The following is a 17,941-nucleotide window of genomic DNA, read 5'->3' on the forward strand; positions in this document are numbered from 1 at the left end:
TAACATTATAAATGTCTTTACTGTAACTTTTGATCAATTTAACTCATCCTTGATGAATGAAAGTATTATTATTTTTTATTTCTTCCCCCAAATAATAAAATAAAAATTCTTACTGACCCCAAACTTTTGAAAGGTAGTGTTTAATGTTACAAAATCTTTCTATTTCAGATAAATGCTGTTCTTTTGAACTTTCTATTCATCAAAGAATCCTGAAATAAAAATGTAAAAAACTGTTTTCAACATTGATAATAATCATAAATGTTTCTTGAGCAGCAAATCATCATAATGATTTCTGAAGGATCATGTGACACTGAAGACTGGAGTAATGATGCTGAAAATTCAATCTTACCAAAAATCTTACCTATCTAAAACTTTTAACCGGTAGTGTATATCGTCCGATACCGATATGATGGCCAATTTATTGTGCATCCCTAATCTTAACGCCAAGTGTAAACAGGCCCTCAGGGGAACGCAATGCAACAGTTTAGCGAGAAAACAAAAATGCAATGCAAGGGAATGCTACTTTTCTTGGGGGAAAGAAATACATTTTTTGTGAGGGAACGCAATACTTTTGCAACAAAAAACATTGAAATATATATTTTTATAGCTTGTCACTGAAATCCTAACGTATCGTACCCGACTCAAACACACCTCATGACCATCAGTTTTCCTATCTCGCTTTCCTCTCTCTGCAATGAATCAGATTAAATGCCCTTTAAAATCACTTTATTTCAAATGCAAGATTATTTCACAGTCTCCCAATGGGAAGTCAATGCTGACTTACATTGGGAATAGATATTATTTACAAATAAATATAACAAAAGAAAAAAAAAAAACAGTCAGTAAAATATGGATTAAAGTTTACAGATGAGTTCAGGTAATCTTCAGCAATAGTCAACCAAATCATTATCACACACAACTATTACATTACCGACCATTAACAAGCTGTTCAAATTACACCAGTGAAGATAACTAAGCTTAAAATAAAATAATACCAACTCAATACAATTAACCACGATCAATTAAAACATTGTTGCAAAAAAAAAAAAAAAAAACGGGTAATAGCAGCAAATATTAAGTAACATTACTTAAGACTAACTTGAATTATACCCAATGTTTTGTCCATGTTAAAACTTCCAGAAGTTATACAGACAGATGATGAGATCACAGCCATGGTGCAGCGTGACATCATCAGGTTTCCTATTTTGGCCCCGCCCACATGAGAAGACAGTATTTCATAGACCTACATATGTGGGAAATGGACCCTGTAATTGTTAAATGTACGTGCGCATCATGGTGTAAGCAGAACGGCTCTAGCGTAAAACTAACTACTAGACCACTAGAATGCAGGGCTAAACATTTTCTCAGTGTATAGTACATTTTTCATTTGTCTTAAGTCTTACTGAATGCATATACAACAAAATAACCATTGTGTTTGTGCGCATACAAGAGATTGGTCTGCACCGGTGTTGTGCCTTCGTTGTGAGAGCTTGATATGTTGTGTTGTCGTACACGTACAAAATAAACTCTGCCCCTGTTTGTTTTGTTTCCAGACCCTGCCAAAATAGGCAAATACAGTGGGCAGCCCAACCCTGTGCAGCGCCCCCTCTGGTACGGAGGAATGACAGCAGAAAGATGAGGGAGAGGAAGGAGGAAGAGTACATTATGCCTCTAACCTCCCTGCCAAACACTAGCGATACTGCAAAATCACAGGAACTGCAAAAAACAAAAACAAAAAAGAGGGATGTAAATTCAAGAGAAAGAAAACCTGAAGTCAAATACTCCCTAGCCTCAGTATAAAAACAAATGGATTGTACTGACAGTTTACATGGGAAAAAGTTAATGTGTGTGGACTGAAGAAGAGTGTGTGTGTGTGTATACTTACTGATTATGATAAGGAGAAGGATGACCACTACCAATGCTACAATCATTTTCATCTGGGGACAGAAAAAAAATATATTACAAGGTATATAGGATAAACAGGGCTAAAAGACCCCATAGTGCAGACTCAGTGTTATTCAAATGGCGGACCGCGGGACATGATTGCGCCATTTTACCGTTTCTACAGATTAAAGTGAGCAGCTCATATATATATATATATATATATAGGAGTTCAGATGCAAAAGCCTCTAAGTGCGATCTGAAATTTTCTTCTAGAATGATCATTTTTATCAAGCTCGTATATTTAAGTTCAGTAATTTCACTTAAATTACAATTAATAGGTAATTTGCATTGCCATTTAAGTGAAATTACTGAACTTAAATATACGAGCTTGATAAAAATGATAATTCTAGAAGAAAATGTTTTATATAATAAAAATATATATTTATTTATTTATTCATTTATTTATTTATATATTATGTTCCAAAGTGAATGTTATAGATATCAAATTAATAGTTTCTACATCCATGGAGTGATTTTTCACAAAAGCAAAGGCCCTTCAGATGTGGAAGATCATCCAGGATGGAGGCTCACCTTCATGTCTCTCCACCACATCCTTCTGTGGAGATGCTTGGCTCTACTGCTGAACGCTGACGCATTGTCCGAAAGGCTTTCTGAAAGTCATGTGACATAAGAGGATCAGTAGTACTAAGGTATACCTCCATGCATGCTTGTTATTATATAATGGCATACACTCATAACCAACTGAGACTGTTTTATATGGACTATCTTTGTCTCCTAGAGATGCTTGTTGACTTTCATGATGCCGTTTTGGGATGTTACAACATGTGACCAAATTAAACATGTTCAGCCTTATTAGCATGCAAAAACAAGAATCAATAAAGCTGAGCTTAAACCAGCTGCCATTCAACAATCCCATAGAGGATGACTGTGTGTTTACAGCCAGAAAGATACAAAGAAATACAGAGGCCCTACTAATGCAGACACATTAGTTTGCATTTATCCTTAAAACTTCATGTAATCATTCTTATGTAACAGTCTATGGATTCACCTTTAGGACTAAGCAATCTAAACGTGGCAACAGTATTGTTTACTTAATCATTTGTCCATCTTTACGCATGATGCACAAAGGCAGCATTGCAGACAACATATGGAAACATTCCCCTTTGTGAGTGACAATGTCTTCCAGATGCTGCACTATGAAGCTACTTGTTCTCCATTAGCAAACAAAGAGGCGGCGTTGTTTTTGAAATGGAAACAATGAATACAGACACGCAAGTCCCTTTCACATGAACCGGTCCAGAGCTTCAATGCACCGGTCAACATAAGCGCCATGCTTCACTTGGACCTCCACATAAAAAGCTTTGCAATTTCAGCAAGATGTGGGAAGTGTAGTAAACAGAAAAAAAAACGGAAAAAAAAAACGTACTTGAGCTTAGAGCGACCCGTTTTGATTTTTATACTGACATTTTCCGTAATAAAAGACTGCATTTTGTAAGTTCAGCAGCACAGAGGGTAAAAGCTTTTTTTCAGCTTGATGCCATCCAGTGTTATTTTAGTATAAATGATTAACTGTTATAGTATTTATTAGTATTTTTAATAAGCTTTTTTTTAATGATTTTTAGATTTATATTATTTATAAATGTTTTATTTTTTCAATTTAGCTTTAATTTAGTTTTATTTCAGTTTACGTTTTAGTAATTTTACACTTCAACTTGTTTATGTTTATATATTTTTTTCTTGGTAGCACTGTACAATAAGGTTTCGCTTGTTAACATTAGTTAACTATATTAGTTAACATTAACTATCAATGAACAATACATCTACAGCATTTATTCATCTTAGTTAGTTAATTAATTTCAACATTTACTAAGACATTATTCAAATTAAAAGTTATTTGTTAACTAACTGAACAAACAATGAACAATTCATTTCTACAAACATTAACAAAGACTAATACTTTTTTTTTTAAATGCTAATTGTTAGTTCACATTAACTAATGCATTAATTACCTTATTGTAAAGTGTTACCCATCTCAAGTTTTGTAAGCTTTCATTTTTATGAAAAATTTATGTTATTTTTAAATTTGTATTATTTCAATTAACAAAAATAGTTTTTAATAATTCAGTTAACATTAACACTGCTTGAAACTTTGTTCCACTGAATTCAATCCACTAAGTAACATTGACACTGTGGTACTATCACAAAATTATTTAGTATTACGTAATATTATGTGCGTATTAAGTAATCTGAGCATCTATAGCAGCAAAAACAGCCACACTGGCTCAACCAATGGAAACCATCATAACTCTGAGGTGTGGGAATACACACTTCATCTTTTTTTCCTCTTTAAAATCAAATAAATGCAACACTACAAGATCTGCTCATACTTTTGAACTCTGAACACAGTGGCTTCTGTTACCACAAAGGTTAATCAACATGCACGTCTCATAAAGTGCTTTCGTATATTATACAAAAACAGGACCAAACATGTGCCTTTGTCATGAGGGAAGCTTTATTTTTCACATCTTGGCCTGAAATAAGAAAAATACCACATCACTTTGTGGGACTGGGGATATTTTAACCACTCTCCTGCCCATTTGTCCCAGACAGCTCCCAAACCGAATAACAGAAATGGGACATAACTCACTAGGAAGGGTTTATTCATGTGACATTGGGATTCAATACACTTTCCCACAGTTAGTGTAGTGAGCTGTTAAATATGTTTGATCTGGAATTGAGAAATTATATGAAGATGAGAAACAATCCTAAAAATGCTTTGAAACTGCCAGACTTTGAGATACTGGTACGTCTCATGAACTACCCTAGATGTTGGGCAGCAATATGAAATGTTAAATGTTATCATATTTTAGTTCCAAACTTTTATTTTCTACCAAAGTGTATGGCTAGCAAAACAGATTGTTAAAGTCAGTCATATTTATTGTAAATGAATCATGATTCAGTGCAAAACTGATTCAAAAGAGTGATTTGTGCCTATGTGAAATGCATCTGTAGGACAATATATTTTAGACATAGAAATCAAACCTTATTAGTTTTAGAAGGCATTTAGACGTTTTTTTGAGCAACGGAAGATCTGAGAGTAATTTTTAATCATGTTAATGATTAATCAGAGAGTGCCTAAGGACTCATAATGAGCTTTCCACGACCATCTTACCAGATTTATCCTGCAACTCATCCAGACGTTCCCCACGTTCTATCACTTTGGAGATGTTCTCCTGCATGACGTCGATGACCTCATCAACTTGAGACTGCACACTGAAGGCCACCAAGACAGAGAAGACAACATGAGAGAACAATCTGGTAATTTAACTCAACAGATCATTTTAACAGCTCAGGTGCACATGTTCGTGTCTGGGTTTCTAATATTTTGAAGAGAACCCTCTCTTCTTCTGTAAACCGCTCGAGATTAAACAAGATATCATTATGACTACGATCTGTTGACCCTGCAGTGTTGAGAGGAGGTGAGAACGTTTTGCTAGACGTGGTCTAGACACATCCAAATAGTTTGAACTATTTGAACTCGTAGACGTGACACGCAAATACGCACTAAATAGCTTGTGAGGTATTTAGCTCCTCTCATACACCTGGCACAAGGGGCTGGCATGGCTTTTGGAGACGCAGCCTCCAATGAACTGAGAACAGGATGTTTTGCCCCTTGCTTCTATGCTTGGATGCCCACCTAATACACACCATGATCTGCACCAAAGCCAATCGCACAGGAACTCGCTCATCTCTTGCACCTGGGAGTAACCTCTCGCACAGATACAAATGAAGCAACAGGAAGAATCCAAGACGTTCGCGGAAAAGTTAAGAAAAAAACATTAGGGAAATTTCACCTTCCAAGTTTTCCCCATTAAACTCCATTGTTTTATGCGTTACTCCGCCGTGGTTATGTAAACCTGTGGCTGCTCACATGGGGCGAAGCTCTGCAGGGTTTCCTTTGGGAGAATTACTGCAGCATATTAGTATGTACCAAACTTCATAACAAAGAACAAAGAAGAAAGAAAAGCCCACAGTCCGGCTACTACAGCTACATCAGGAACCAAGGATTTTTGAATATTGGGAGTAGCTGTTTACTTTTGCCTGCAAATATTATGTTGTGTCATAGAAACCCCTTCTTCTCGGACGGGAGGTGTGTTTGTGGGTGGGTGTTTTCACAGATGCCATTATAAGGAGTTATATAAATTCTGCAAAAAACAACGACATGGGCAGTGCTTGCGCAGTCAATAACTGTGATTTCTACAACACCCTGCCAGTGGAAATTATTAGATATCGGTCTCCACATTTCTAAACTTAACCATTTCTATTATTTCGAAATTCCTAATTGTTCAATTCTGAAAGAACCCCTTAGTATCTCACACAGGTTATGCTAGACATCAATTTTGTGTGGCTTGTTGAAAGTTATATTCACTTGACAGATGATAAAAAGTAAAAAAAAAATCCCACAGATGCACATTGAAGGAAGGACCTGAGCTATATCTAGACAGCAGAACATCATAAACACTTGGTGGTGGGCTCTTTTGGACTTCAGCCAGTAAGCAACACCCTAGCAGCACACCGGTAACCATCCCCGGCACTCATTTTACTTACAGCTGCAAGTGTTGTAGTCAAGACCAACTTGTTCGAATTCAAGACCACATTTTCTGGGTCTTGGTCCTCAAGTCCTTGTTAAAGACCATATTTTCATAGTCTTGGTCTTAACTCGGATTAGACCCTCTTTTGGTCTTGGTCTTGACTCAGACTTGAATGAGCCTATCTCGACTACAAAACTGACAACTGCTCTATGGATATATGTAGGATGTATGACCGTGTCTGTAAGAATGTGTTTGTAGTAAAGCTGACCCCTAATTGTCGTCTGAACGTTAAGTCGACCAAAATTTTACAAGTCAATTAGTCGCAGTAAAAAATGAAGTAACAGTCTGTGAGGGACAGATCGTTAACAGCTGGTCCTTGTGGTAATGTCTCGGGCAGGAAATCCAAACGTTTGCCTATCATCCATCAACCTCAAATATGGCTTATCATATGAAACATGTAAGTAGTAGCAACTTTCCTAGGCCGCTCGCTCTAATGTTAGCCTAGATTATTGTGCGCTATTATTAGCAGCATATCCAAGTGTTTGTTCGGAGTGTGGAAGCTAAAGTATTAGGGCGCTTTACTGCATGACATGGAGGCACCGACGTGATCACTTATGTGCTATTAGTCGACTAATGGCTTAAATGAATGACTACTTTCATTTAAGCCTCAGTGGAAAGCTACCACTGAGCTTTCCTGTAGCTCAGTGGTAAGAGCATTGCGTTAACAACGCAAGGTTGTGGGTTCGATTCCAGGGGATTGCACATACCTATGAATAAATGTATAGGATAATGCAATGTAAGTCGCTTTGGGTAAAAGCGTCTGCCAAATGCATAAATGTAAATGTAAATGTACTAGTCGACTAAAGAAATCTTTGGTCGGGGGCAGCCCTAGTTTGTAGTTTTATACCAATCCGTATTGTTTTTTATCGCATGTTCATCTTTTTCCATTAAAATTGTGTTTATGAATGTATGGAGTTCACACATGGAGTTGAGAGAAGAAAAATGAAAATGTTGGCAAGCAAAGTAAAAAAGCGGGCCAGCTAAAAAAATTAGTCCTAAAAAGTAATACGTACTGTCTAATTTTGTCATTTTGGCCTCCAAATCTTGGTCCTGTAGGTCCTCTCCTGCAAAAAAATTATAATAATCCATTTCTGTAACCAAACACACTGTCATAAAGAGCTTTCCTGTTAAAGCTGTGTGCAAACAGTAATAAATGCACAAAGATCTGTTTATTTGTCAATGTTGATTATGCAAAACTACAGACTTACAGGAAAAAGTCCTCCTCTTCATCTGAGTCTTCCTCCAGTAGGTTCCTCTGCAAGTTAAGAAGATCAGAGTGTCAGGCTAGTTAGACCTGGTGCAGAATGGGTTTAATATAATATTCCGTCTGAATTGAGACCAGGTGTTTGAAATAACGATGAGCAGACTGAGACTCATAAAGATTTTATTGTGAAGCAAACAGTCGTCCACCAGCCGTAAAGGACAACAGAACACTCTGAATGGCACAGCGTGTGACAACAGTATTCCTGGAACGGAATTCACCGGAGATAAACCCGTTCAGAACACAAACTCCTACAAGGAGACAAGAGACATGAAGACCATGTGGTCTGCATTTGTGCCATCTGATCTCTGGTGCAATGAATCACAGATCAGGAGGCATCTAGTTGACCTTCCATTAGTTTAGTTGTAAAACTAGAACAAATTTGAACAAATACCTCACCAGATCATTTCAACATCCCGATGACTAATGTTATAAAACTTTCCATAACTGCATCCAAGACCTGTGACACTCCTCTAAAATTCCATCTGGACAATGGGCTTTATGCACAGCTGCACTACTTCCTGAACTTCAGCCAGCTCTTTGTTTCCTGTCTGCCATTATTGGACAAACTGATTAATCCAGGTGTGCCTGACCTCAGTAACAATAATCAGACACACCTGGATTAATCAGTTTGTCCAATAATGGCAGACAGGAAACAAAGAGCTGGCTGAAGTTCAGGAAGTAGTGCAGCTGTGCATAAAGCCCATTCCATGCTAATGTCAACCTTACCAAGGAAAAACGAAAAGTTTACCAAAAGAAATAGAAATACCAAATATGTCAAAATTATTCAAAATATGATAACATTTAACATTTCATATTGCTGCCCAAAATCTAGGGTAGTTCATGAGACATACCAGTATCTCAAAGTCTGGCAGTTTCAAAGCATTTTTAGGATTTTTATTTTTGGAACTATTTTCGGCAGGCTTTTAGGAAAATTCATACAATTGATTCATTTTACAGTAAATGAGTAACTGAGCTTACATGTCATACACTGCAATTGCTCATTTCCAGTCATTTCCAATTGGCCCTTTACTAGGGAATATTTAAAAACAAGAACTGGGTATTTTCACGGGTCACGGTCAGCAGTGTTACATAACAAGCACGTGGAAAGCCACACTCCTCTTAGCTCTTTTCCACATTCTTGCTCTCTCACTGCTGCGGAGTTCAAGCTTCCATGCGAGGCCAATTAGAGGAGGCTTTTCTTTGGATGTGCTAATGTCTCAACCATCCAACAGTTTCTCCCAATCATACATCAGTCGGGAGTAGTACCCAAGCGAAATACACAAGGTTATCTAATCCCGACACTGATTTACAGGCTTTTGACTGTAAAGCCTGGCAGGGATTTTAATGACTCTCTAGGACTGGCAGAAGATGGAGACACTGAATGTCAATAATTAGATTGGTACTGACAGATTCTTGGGAAGGGCTCCGCTAGTTTATAACCCCCTGCGTGAGCTAATGTCGGTTACATCATGGCATTAGTCTTCACTTTATGCCGAATTTTCCGTTCACTGCTTGGTTTTGTTATTCAAATAGAGAATGTATTATTAGAGAATAAATTCCTCTTGAAACAAACTTTGTTGTATTATTTTAATTTAATACTGTGAAGCTGCTTTGATACAATCTGTATTGTGAAAAGCGCTATACAAATAAACTTGACTTGACTTATTAGTAGTGCTTGCTATGTCCATTTGACTAACACTATTATTCAAAAGTTTTTGAAAGAAGTCTCTTATGCTATTTATCATTGTTAAATATTATTACAATTTAATAACTGTTTTCTATTATAATATATTTTAAAATGTAATTTATTCCTGTGATGCAAATCTGAATTTTCAGCGTTACTCCAGTCTTCAGTGTCACATGATCCCATTCTAACATGCTGATTTGCTGCTCAAGAATTATTTCTAATTATTATCATCAATGTTTTACACTTGTGCTGGTTAATATTTTGTGTAAACTGTAATATTTTTTCACGATTAATCGCATCCAAAATAAAAGTTTGTGTTTGCTTAATATATATGTGTGTGTGGTGTGTGTATAATTATTTTGTATATATAAATACACACAGGCATGAATATATTTAAGAAAAATGTGTTAATATATACAATATTTATATTTTTATATAATATAAATTATGTATAAATATATATACAGTATATACATGCAAATATTTCTTAAATATATACATGTTTGTATTTATATATACAAAATAATTATACACACCACACACATATATTAAGTAAACACAAACCTTTATTTTGGATGCGATTAATAGTTGGCCAGCCTTATATTTTTTAACATAATAAATGTATTTACCACCACTTTTGCTCAATTTACTGCATCCTTGCTATATAAAAATATGATAAAAACGTTATTTTTATTTTTTAACTTAATTATTTTGACTGCTGGAAAGTAAAACAGAATTGCAGCATTGATTTGCATAGGCCAAAAAACTCATTTTCATTTAAATAATCTAGTTTAGTAAGTTTACATATGACGTCTGTTTATTTCTGCAACATCCTTTCTGTTTATTTTTCTCCCCATCTGTTAAATGTTTCATCCACCTCAGTTTATCCACTGCTGTTATGACATGTGGTAACTGCATGACATTATTAAGAACAAATTGCTCTCTGAAGGGTTTTACAACACAGGAGTTGAAATGTAGTGTGTGTGTAATAGCATAAAAGTTGCAGTTGTTGATGGATTATGTAAGTTCTGCAGACACTGAGGAACATTAGGGGAGAGCTGTTTACTCCTGTAAACACTAACAGCACAAACAGATCATAGGGCACAATGGGGTTGTAAAAGTGCAGAGCTGTGCAGAACTGGCTCTGGTCAGTTTCAATCAGCTCTAGTTAATCTATATGGTAAAAACTGACTTACCCGCTCACTGCGAATGGAGCCGGTAACCTCTTCATCGTTCAGATGCCGTTTGAATTTGGGGGGCATGCTGGGGTCGAGCTGCTCCTCCCTCTCTGGCTCCCTCTGCAGGCAAACACAAGAAGTACAGCAGTGATTGACTAGATTTATGTCATCTTGTGTCACTCACTGTCTCATTTTTTCTCATATAATGGAAAAATGTCAGCTTAATTAATATTTCATATCCATTTGATGTCCAGTCAGCCAGGAATTATAGCAAAATTATTCTATTTTGGGCTTATTTTGAAATTATGACTACATGACTGTACATTATCGCTTATAAATTGATGCATATTGTCATGCAATACAGTTCATTAGCTTCTGATTTGGCTGAGTTTGTTTGAATTTTTGCAATGCACCAATCTGTGCATTAATACAACAAGCGTGCATTTATCAGATGTTTTACAATGCCTTTGAATGTGACTCATCTAATCAGATTTTTGAGCTGGAACTCTTTGTTCTTTAAGTCTTAATTTAGACCAGACTGCGACCAAAAGTGAAAGCTCAACTATAATGACCACATATCTGAGCAGTGGTCTGTTAGTTCATTTGACTGAACTTTAAAACATAAAAGCGGAACTACTTTTAAGTAAATCCATCGCAATTCAGACTTGGGGATAGACCACCCTGTTATATTTAACTAGTTTAGTCAAGGGGATCAATCTAGCCACGCCGACTGTAATGTGATGCTTGCAAACATCAAACAGAGCAGTTAAAGACAAGCTCCTGCAGTTGATGTCTAAGAAGTCATAACGTTCCTCAATGTGTATTTGCTTTATATTCACCCAGCAGTTCATTTCTGGTTAAACCATTTGGTCATTCTTTTACAAACATGTAGCCCATAGCTTTGAAGTCAACAGCAGGTTTTCATCTAGAAACTACCTGACATATAAACTTTACCTATGGAATAACAATGACTGGTTCTCAAAGAGTCCCTCTGATGGACAGTTTATCACCACTGAGCATCAGAGTGCAGACCTAGAGTCAGTACAACTAATCAGAAACTCATTTTGAAATTGTAGCTAGCCAGATTCTACGCTTATGTACCCTTGATAAATTGTTATAATGCAGCAAACTGTAGTCTTACAATGAAGACCAGTGTTATTTTACATTTGATTACTTTAATTTCATTAGTTTTTATTACCTAAATACTAACCTACAGTTAGACCCACCTGAAAAAATGTGTTTATTTTATACCTGTCTTTATACTATTGCATTTTATTTGTGCAGTTGTTTGTAATTTGTTTAGGCTATTTGTTCTTATATTATTACTGACTTTTTACTTGTTTTCTTTAATTTATGAAAATAAAAATGTTCATTGAGGATAAGTAGATTTTTGTTTGTATATTCTGTCAATTTTAGTTCTTAGAAAGAAAGTCGGAATCTGCAAAAATCGGTTTCGGCAGGTCACACTTAACCAGAAAATAGCAGAAATCAGAATCAGCAAAGAAAATTGCAATCGGTGCATCTCTAATCGTGGTATTGTGATTACAGCTCTAAAGGTGTCATTTTTAAGCAACATTAAGAATAGTAGTAAACAAACATGAATGTCAGGTGAAATTATTAAATAAACAAATAAATAATTGAATTCTTCTTAAAGTAAAATAAATGCAGTCACTTAAGTGAGCCTAAATCTGCAGCTCAACAATAATTAGAACATAAATAAATGAACTATTCTCTGTAATAAATAAATAAATAAATAAATAAATAAATAAATAAATAAAACCAAGTCACTTAAGTGAGGCAGGCATGTAATCAGCTAAAGACAAAAAAGAAGAAAACCTGGAATCTACCAGAGGGATTCCTGCCCTTTCTGTCTTTGAAGAGACATAATAATAAAAAAGTTAATTCCGCAGGAACGGTATAACGGAAACATTTTGAGGTTTTGAAAACGTGACTTTTTCAAACCGCAGTAATCCTTGAAACCGGTAACTGGCCCATTCCTACAAAGATCTCTATGTAACTGTCTTTTATTTTAAATAAACAAAACAAGAAGGATGATATGATAACAAAATAAATAATCCATTATGGGGAAACCACAAACATGACAGCTTTGCAAACAAAAAGACAACAACCAACAAAAAACTAAATAAACTAAGGAGAGGAGTAGATATAAAAAGGATAATGATGAACTAAACTAGACACAGGTAAGCAACATAATCAGTAACCATAGAAACAAATGAGGAGAACATAGGCCTAATTATAAACCAAGGAAACAGGAAATAAACACAGGAAAAGTTAACTAGGAACAAACTAAACAAAATGAAAATCAAAAAAGAGTCCTTGTAACCAGAGACATAACAGATGGAAGTGGAGGTGCAAAAATGCTAACTCATTTCCTGGTATTAGGACTAGGGTTGGGTATCGTTTGAATTTGAACGATTCCGATTCCGTTTCCGATTCCTTGTTTCGATTCCGATTCTTTTAAGAGGCAGGGTCAAAAAAGTTTAGATCAATTTTAATTCTATGAATTTTTTACTTTTTATGAAATTTACTATGAATTTCTCACAGGGCTGTTTTCAACTACAATATAAATATCAAATCTATTTTAAACAACTTTTTTAGGACATTTTAAATGAGCTAGCTAACCAACAGTCTTTCTGAAGGAAATAGTCTGACCTTCTCCATCAATTGAAATATAAAAAAATTTGCATCACAATAAGTGTATTGTATTGTGATTGTCACTAACATTTTAGTAACTAAACTGAATTTTATTAGGTTTAGTGACAACATGTTACATGTTACAATGTTTACATGGTACAATTTCTGGTAATTTACGCTTTTTTATTATTTCATTTCAATTCAGTTATTGTGATTTGATTTAATATTGACTCATTTGGATAAATATTAGGTACTCAAGATAGGCGTTAATTTTTCTCAAGAAAAAAACAACTCACCTAATGCTGTAAACATACAGAGAGCCCTATCAGCTGGCAGTATTATTTAAGGTTAAAAATAACTCAAATTAAAATAATGCGTTTTTTTATTTATTATAATAACAACTTTATTTAATGATATAAGTACAAATATAATATGTAATATAGTAGGCTACACATATTTAGCTAAATACTCTCTATAGCTCTTTTTTTCTTGCCAACTAGTGCTATAGCCTATATTATGTTCATTAAATGGCTTTCCTGAGGTAAATATGACATAATTGTTCTCCAGCTGTGTTATTGACCTCTTCACGCTGATAAAAAACACTGATTGATCGATTTTATGTATGAGGAATATACATTTAGGTAAGTTGTAGCCTACTGTATCTTTCAACAGTGTTCGTGTTTTTTTACTATTAGCTGCTAGTCGAGATGATCGGTTCACGTGCGCTAGGGATCTGTAAATCTCCACATTTACAAGCGCCAAAACGGTATTTATTGTTTGAATTTCGTAATAAAATTGACAGAATCTGAGAGCTGAGATTTTTTTGTATATCATAAAGTAACTGCTCTGTCTAGTCTGTCGGTCTCCGTGTCCTCTTTGCTTCACGATTTTATTGTGCGTGAGAAAATGGATGTGTGGCATGAGAGCGTGTGAAAATTGTCAATTGCGTGAGTCTCACGGTAAATGCGTGAGAGTTGGCAGCTCTGCATGTGTAAATGTGTTTTCATGAATATATATTTTTTTACGTTCGCCGGCATCGCGCGCAGTTTTCAAACGGACGAGCAGAGGACGAGAGAATATGGTTGCAACTTGCGAGATACCGAAGAATAAGAAAACATCATATAAGTACGTTTTTAAGGTTTAACGTCAGGGTTGTTTGCTCTGAATACATTTTATGAGATGCTGTGTGAGTTAAAAAGGCAACTCACACAGCGTCTCATAAAATGTGTCGGTTCGCAGTTTAGCATAACAATCAATATACGCTTACACCTGTGCTAGTACACGCATTTACCATGCCGTGTGTACGTTACAAATGTTTAACTAAAGTGTCAGCCAGTTAACATTTGGCAGTTTGAAATCGATTATGTAGTTACTTCAGTTCAGAATAGGGCTAGAAATGACAGCGGTTTCTTCTTCCGGTCGGCGGACTGTGAATCGAAACTAGGAATCGAAATTTAAACTTTTGAACGATTCCGGGAAAATCGCAAAGCTAGTCCCGGTTCCAATCGATACTCGATACTCGATACCCAAGCCTAATTAGGACTCATTCCTGCAGCGCTCTATTGATTGATGACTCATATGAATCAGTGAATCTGCTAAAATGAATCAGATTTCCTGGCACAGCTAAGAGAGTATGTTTGTCTAATGAACAACACAATGTGACATGTAATGCTACACTGATAGCTTCTTACTGGAAAAGCAAATTATCTTAACAGCCAATCTACTGTCATTCTAGTCATAAATGTAGTTAGGTTGTAGCTAAATGTGACAGCTTCACTAGTTTTAGTTAGTTACTCCATAACACATAGTACTCGCATGAAGAACATGTGGTAAACGTGTCGCTGTAAATAATAAATGACATAGATGTGTCTCAACTGTACTTAAAAAAACAAAAAAAACATGAAACACATTTATGTATTCTTGCTGTTCTTGAGAAATAATTTTTTTTCATTAACAGGCAAACTAAAGCTGCTTCCTTCCTCCACACACTGGACAACTCTCAACCCAAACTCCAAGTCTAGTACCATTGAGTCCACTGTCCTCTGCTCTCTGACTGCTCTCTGCTTCTCTTGCTGGAAGAGCTGTAGGAAAACGGCTTCTCCTTTATCCAGGAGTACAGCAGAGCGTTCCAGAAAGCACGATTAGGGAAAAGAGAGGCTGGGGACAGGGAACGAGAGGAAGGGAAGAGGAAAAAGACATGGGGTTTGAGAGAAAGAGCATGAAAAGGTAAATAAAAGATACCAAGACAGAGAAATAAGGACATAGAATCTAACCACCATCCACTGAGACCATGTAGATATATTTACTTGTCTTTAACTTCAGTGCAAAAATATTTAAATGTCCAGATAAGCCAAAACTTAACCTTACCATGGTGTCTTAAAGACGGTCATCGTTTACTCAACATTCCTTTTGTGTGAGGAACAGACTGAAATATTAGTTACTTATTTATTTGTCTTTGCTCTCAAATCTCAACAAATGATGTTGTGCAAATGTGTGGTCAATTTCAATAGGAATCCATTCCATGCAATCAGAAAGACTCCCCCCAAGCGGATTTTGCAACGGGTTCAAACTGGTCACGCTGATTTGCTGCATTGACCAACAGAAAGTTGCTTGGTTTGAAAGTGACTTCTGAGTCTACTGTGCTTCATAAATCATTATATTGAGAATAGACAATTAACCTTTTTTGCCAATGAAATTTTGGAGAATTTTTGCTAACGTGAACACAACGAACCTTAGCCAATGTCAAAAATGGTGTAACACATCTTTATGGTACGTTTCCGTGCAGGAGAGGATGATTTTCAGCGAATAATGATGTGACTTTGGTCCGTTTCTCACACAAACGAGCTTAAAACGACTTGGAATATAGTGTTTAAGTCATATGGTCCACTTTTTGAAGCTTGACAAACGTGGTTTTCTTAAACTGTCAAGTGTGTGGAATATAACTAAGAAGATTTTTAAAATTTATTTTTTGTTTGAATTGTAAAAAAAATATATATCAGCATGCAGATTTGGAAACTAAACAAATTGAACTGGATAGACAGAGAAATAGTGATATGATTGATGGATGGATTGGAGATTTTATTTATTTTATTCTTGTTTTAAAGCTAAAAAAATAACAGCATTCATATTTGGAACAACAAATTGGACTGGAATATTACTATGAAAGATGGATGGATGGATGGATGGATGGATGGATGGATGGATGGATGGATGGAAGGAAATAGTAATATGAAATCTGGATGGATGGATGGATGGATGGATGGATGGATGGATGGAAATATTGATATGACATCTGGATGGATGGATGGAAATATTGATATGAAATCTGGATGGATCGATGGAAATAGTGATATAAAATCTGGATGGATGGATGGATGGAAATAGTGATATAAAATCTAGATGGATGGGTTGTAAGCAGAAATCTGGCCATGAAAACGAATACAAACAATACAAACCACCAAACCCACAATGGACATTCTGATAGCAAAATGTTTGCAGACTTCAAAAGTGATTACACTGATTAAACCTTCACATGCGTCATATTGTTACGGAACAGCTTCATGATAACAGACAGCTCACAAACAAAACTAACAGGTTAAACATTATTCTCTCATCACTGAATCTAAACGCTTCAGAAACCCACAGGTCAGGGAACGGCTAAAAGAAACACTGAGATCACTAACAGATGATGGGACTTACATAATTCAGGGAACAGGATAGCCTTGACTTTCCATCAACAACTGTGGATTAATCAGAGACTGTTTGAATAACTGAGACTAAATCAATGGCACTCACATAATCACTGAGAAGAAAAGACATAATGAAACAGAAACTGGCAGACTCAAAGTTTAACTCAATCATGAACAATACGAGTCTGGAAAACAACGAGTCCTTCGCTTATCATTCGTCACAAATACACTAATTGTACAGGACTTTTACATTATTCAACTTCAAATTATGTGCATATGAGATTAAGAATACGCAAAATATTAAGATTAAGACACCAAACAACTCCTAAATGTACTAGTTTTCATGCAAACGTTCAACTGACCAGACATTACCGATCATATCTAATAATACAGCTGATGTTCCTGTCCAGCACCTGCTAAACAGAGCTGTAACGTTATGCTAGTCATCACAACCATGTCAACATACCCTACAGGACGCTAAAATATCGACACGAATTATAAGACATGCTTTGGGGAAAATAACAAGCATGAAATCAAATGATCGTGTTGACATGAAGATTTGTGGAAGAATGGAAACACTGAAGTGAAAGCAGTTGGAATGACAGCTAGCATGACAGCTAACACCTCTGGATAAATCACTGACCGCTTGACAGACACACAAACACACGTACAAAGGCCTCAAGAGTCACATCCCCGGCCAGTCTACCTCAAAGTTCTTTCTTTTGTTGATTCCTGTTTGGAAGAACCGCGTCTGTGTGTTAATAATCCCGCTGACAGTGTCTGATCTGAACCTGAACAAAGTAACGCGTCCTGAATGATGGTGATGACGCCTCTCGCTCGGCTCTGAAGCGGAAGTCAACACAGCTGAACGGATCCTGTTTCCTGCGCGTGATTTCTTCATCTATTAATAA

General features: G+C 35.9%; 2 protein-coding genes across 4 annotated transcripts in view; both read right to left on the minus strand.

The window, feature by feature from the left end:
* Positions 1-17,941, minus strand: part of LOC309481799 (uncharacterized protein) — a 232,292-nt gene that overhangs the window by 9,204 nt on the left and 205,147 nt on the right. The gene's annotated exons all lie outside the window — the stretch shown is intronic.
* On the minus strand, positions 710-17,895 carry vamp4 (vesicle-associated membrane protein 4). 3 transcript variants are annotated; one of them, XM_082146941.1, is made up of 9 exons: positions 17,737-17,873; positions 15,366-15,498; positions 10,705-10,806; positions 7,766-7,812; positions 7,571-7,621; positions 5,078-5,178; positions 2,476-2,555; positions 1,886-1,937; positions 710-1,716 (listed from the first exon to the last, which is right to left on the minus strand). In XM_082146941.1, exons 2-9 carry the CDS (start codon positions 15,366-15,368, stop codon positions 1,691-1,693), a joined length of 462 nt encoding a protein of 153 aa, XP_082003067.1. In that variant the 5' UTR covers positions 15,369-15,498; positions 17,737-17,873; the 3' UTR covers positions 710-1,690. The 3 variants fall into 3 exon arrangements, with proteins under 3 accessions (XP_082003067.1, XP_082003069.1, XP_082003068.1); XM_082146943.1 differs by lacking the exon at positions 15,366-15,498 and having other exon boundaries at positions 17,737-17,895; XM_082146942.1 differs by lacking the exon at positions 15,366-15,498 and having other exon boundaries at positions 17,702-17,841.

Source organism: Leuciscus leuciscus (genome assembly GCF_965113295.1).
Source record: "Leuciscus leuciscus genome assembly, chromosome: 19".
In the NCBI taxonomy this organism is placed as follows: Eukaryota; Metazoa; Chordata; class Actinopteri; order Cypriniformes; family Leuciscidae; genus Leuciscus; species Leuciscus leuciscus.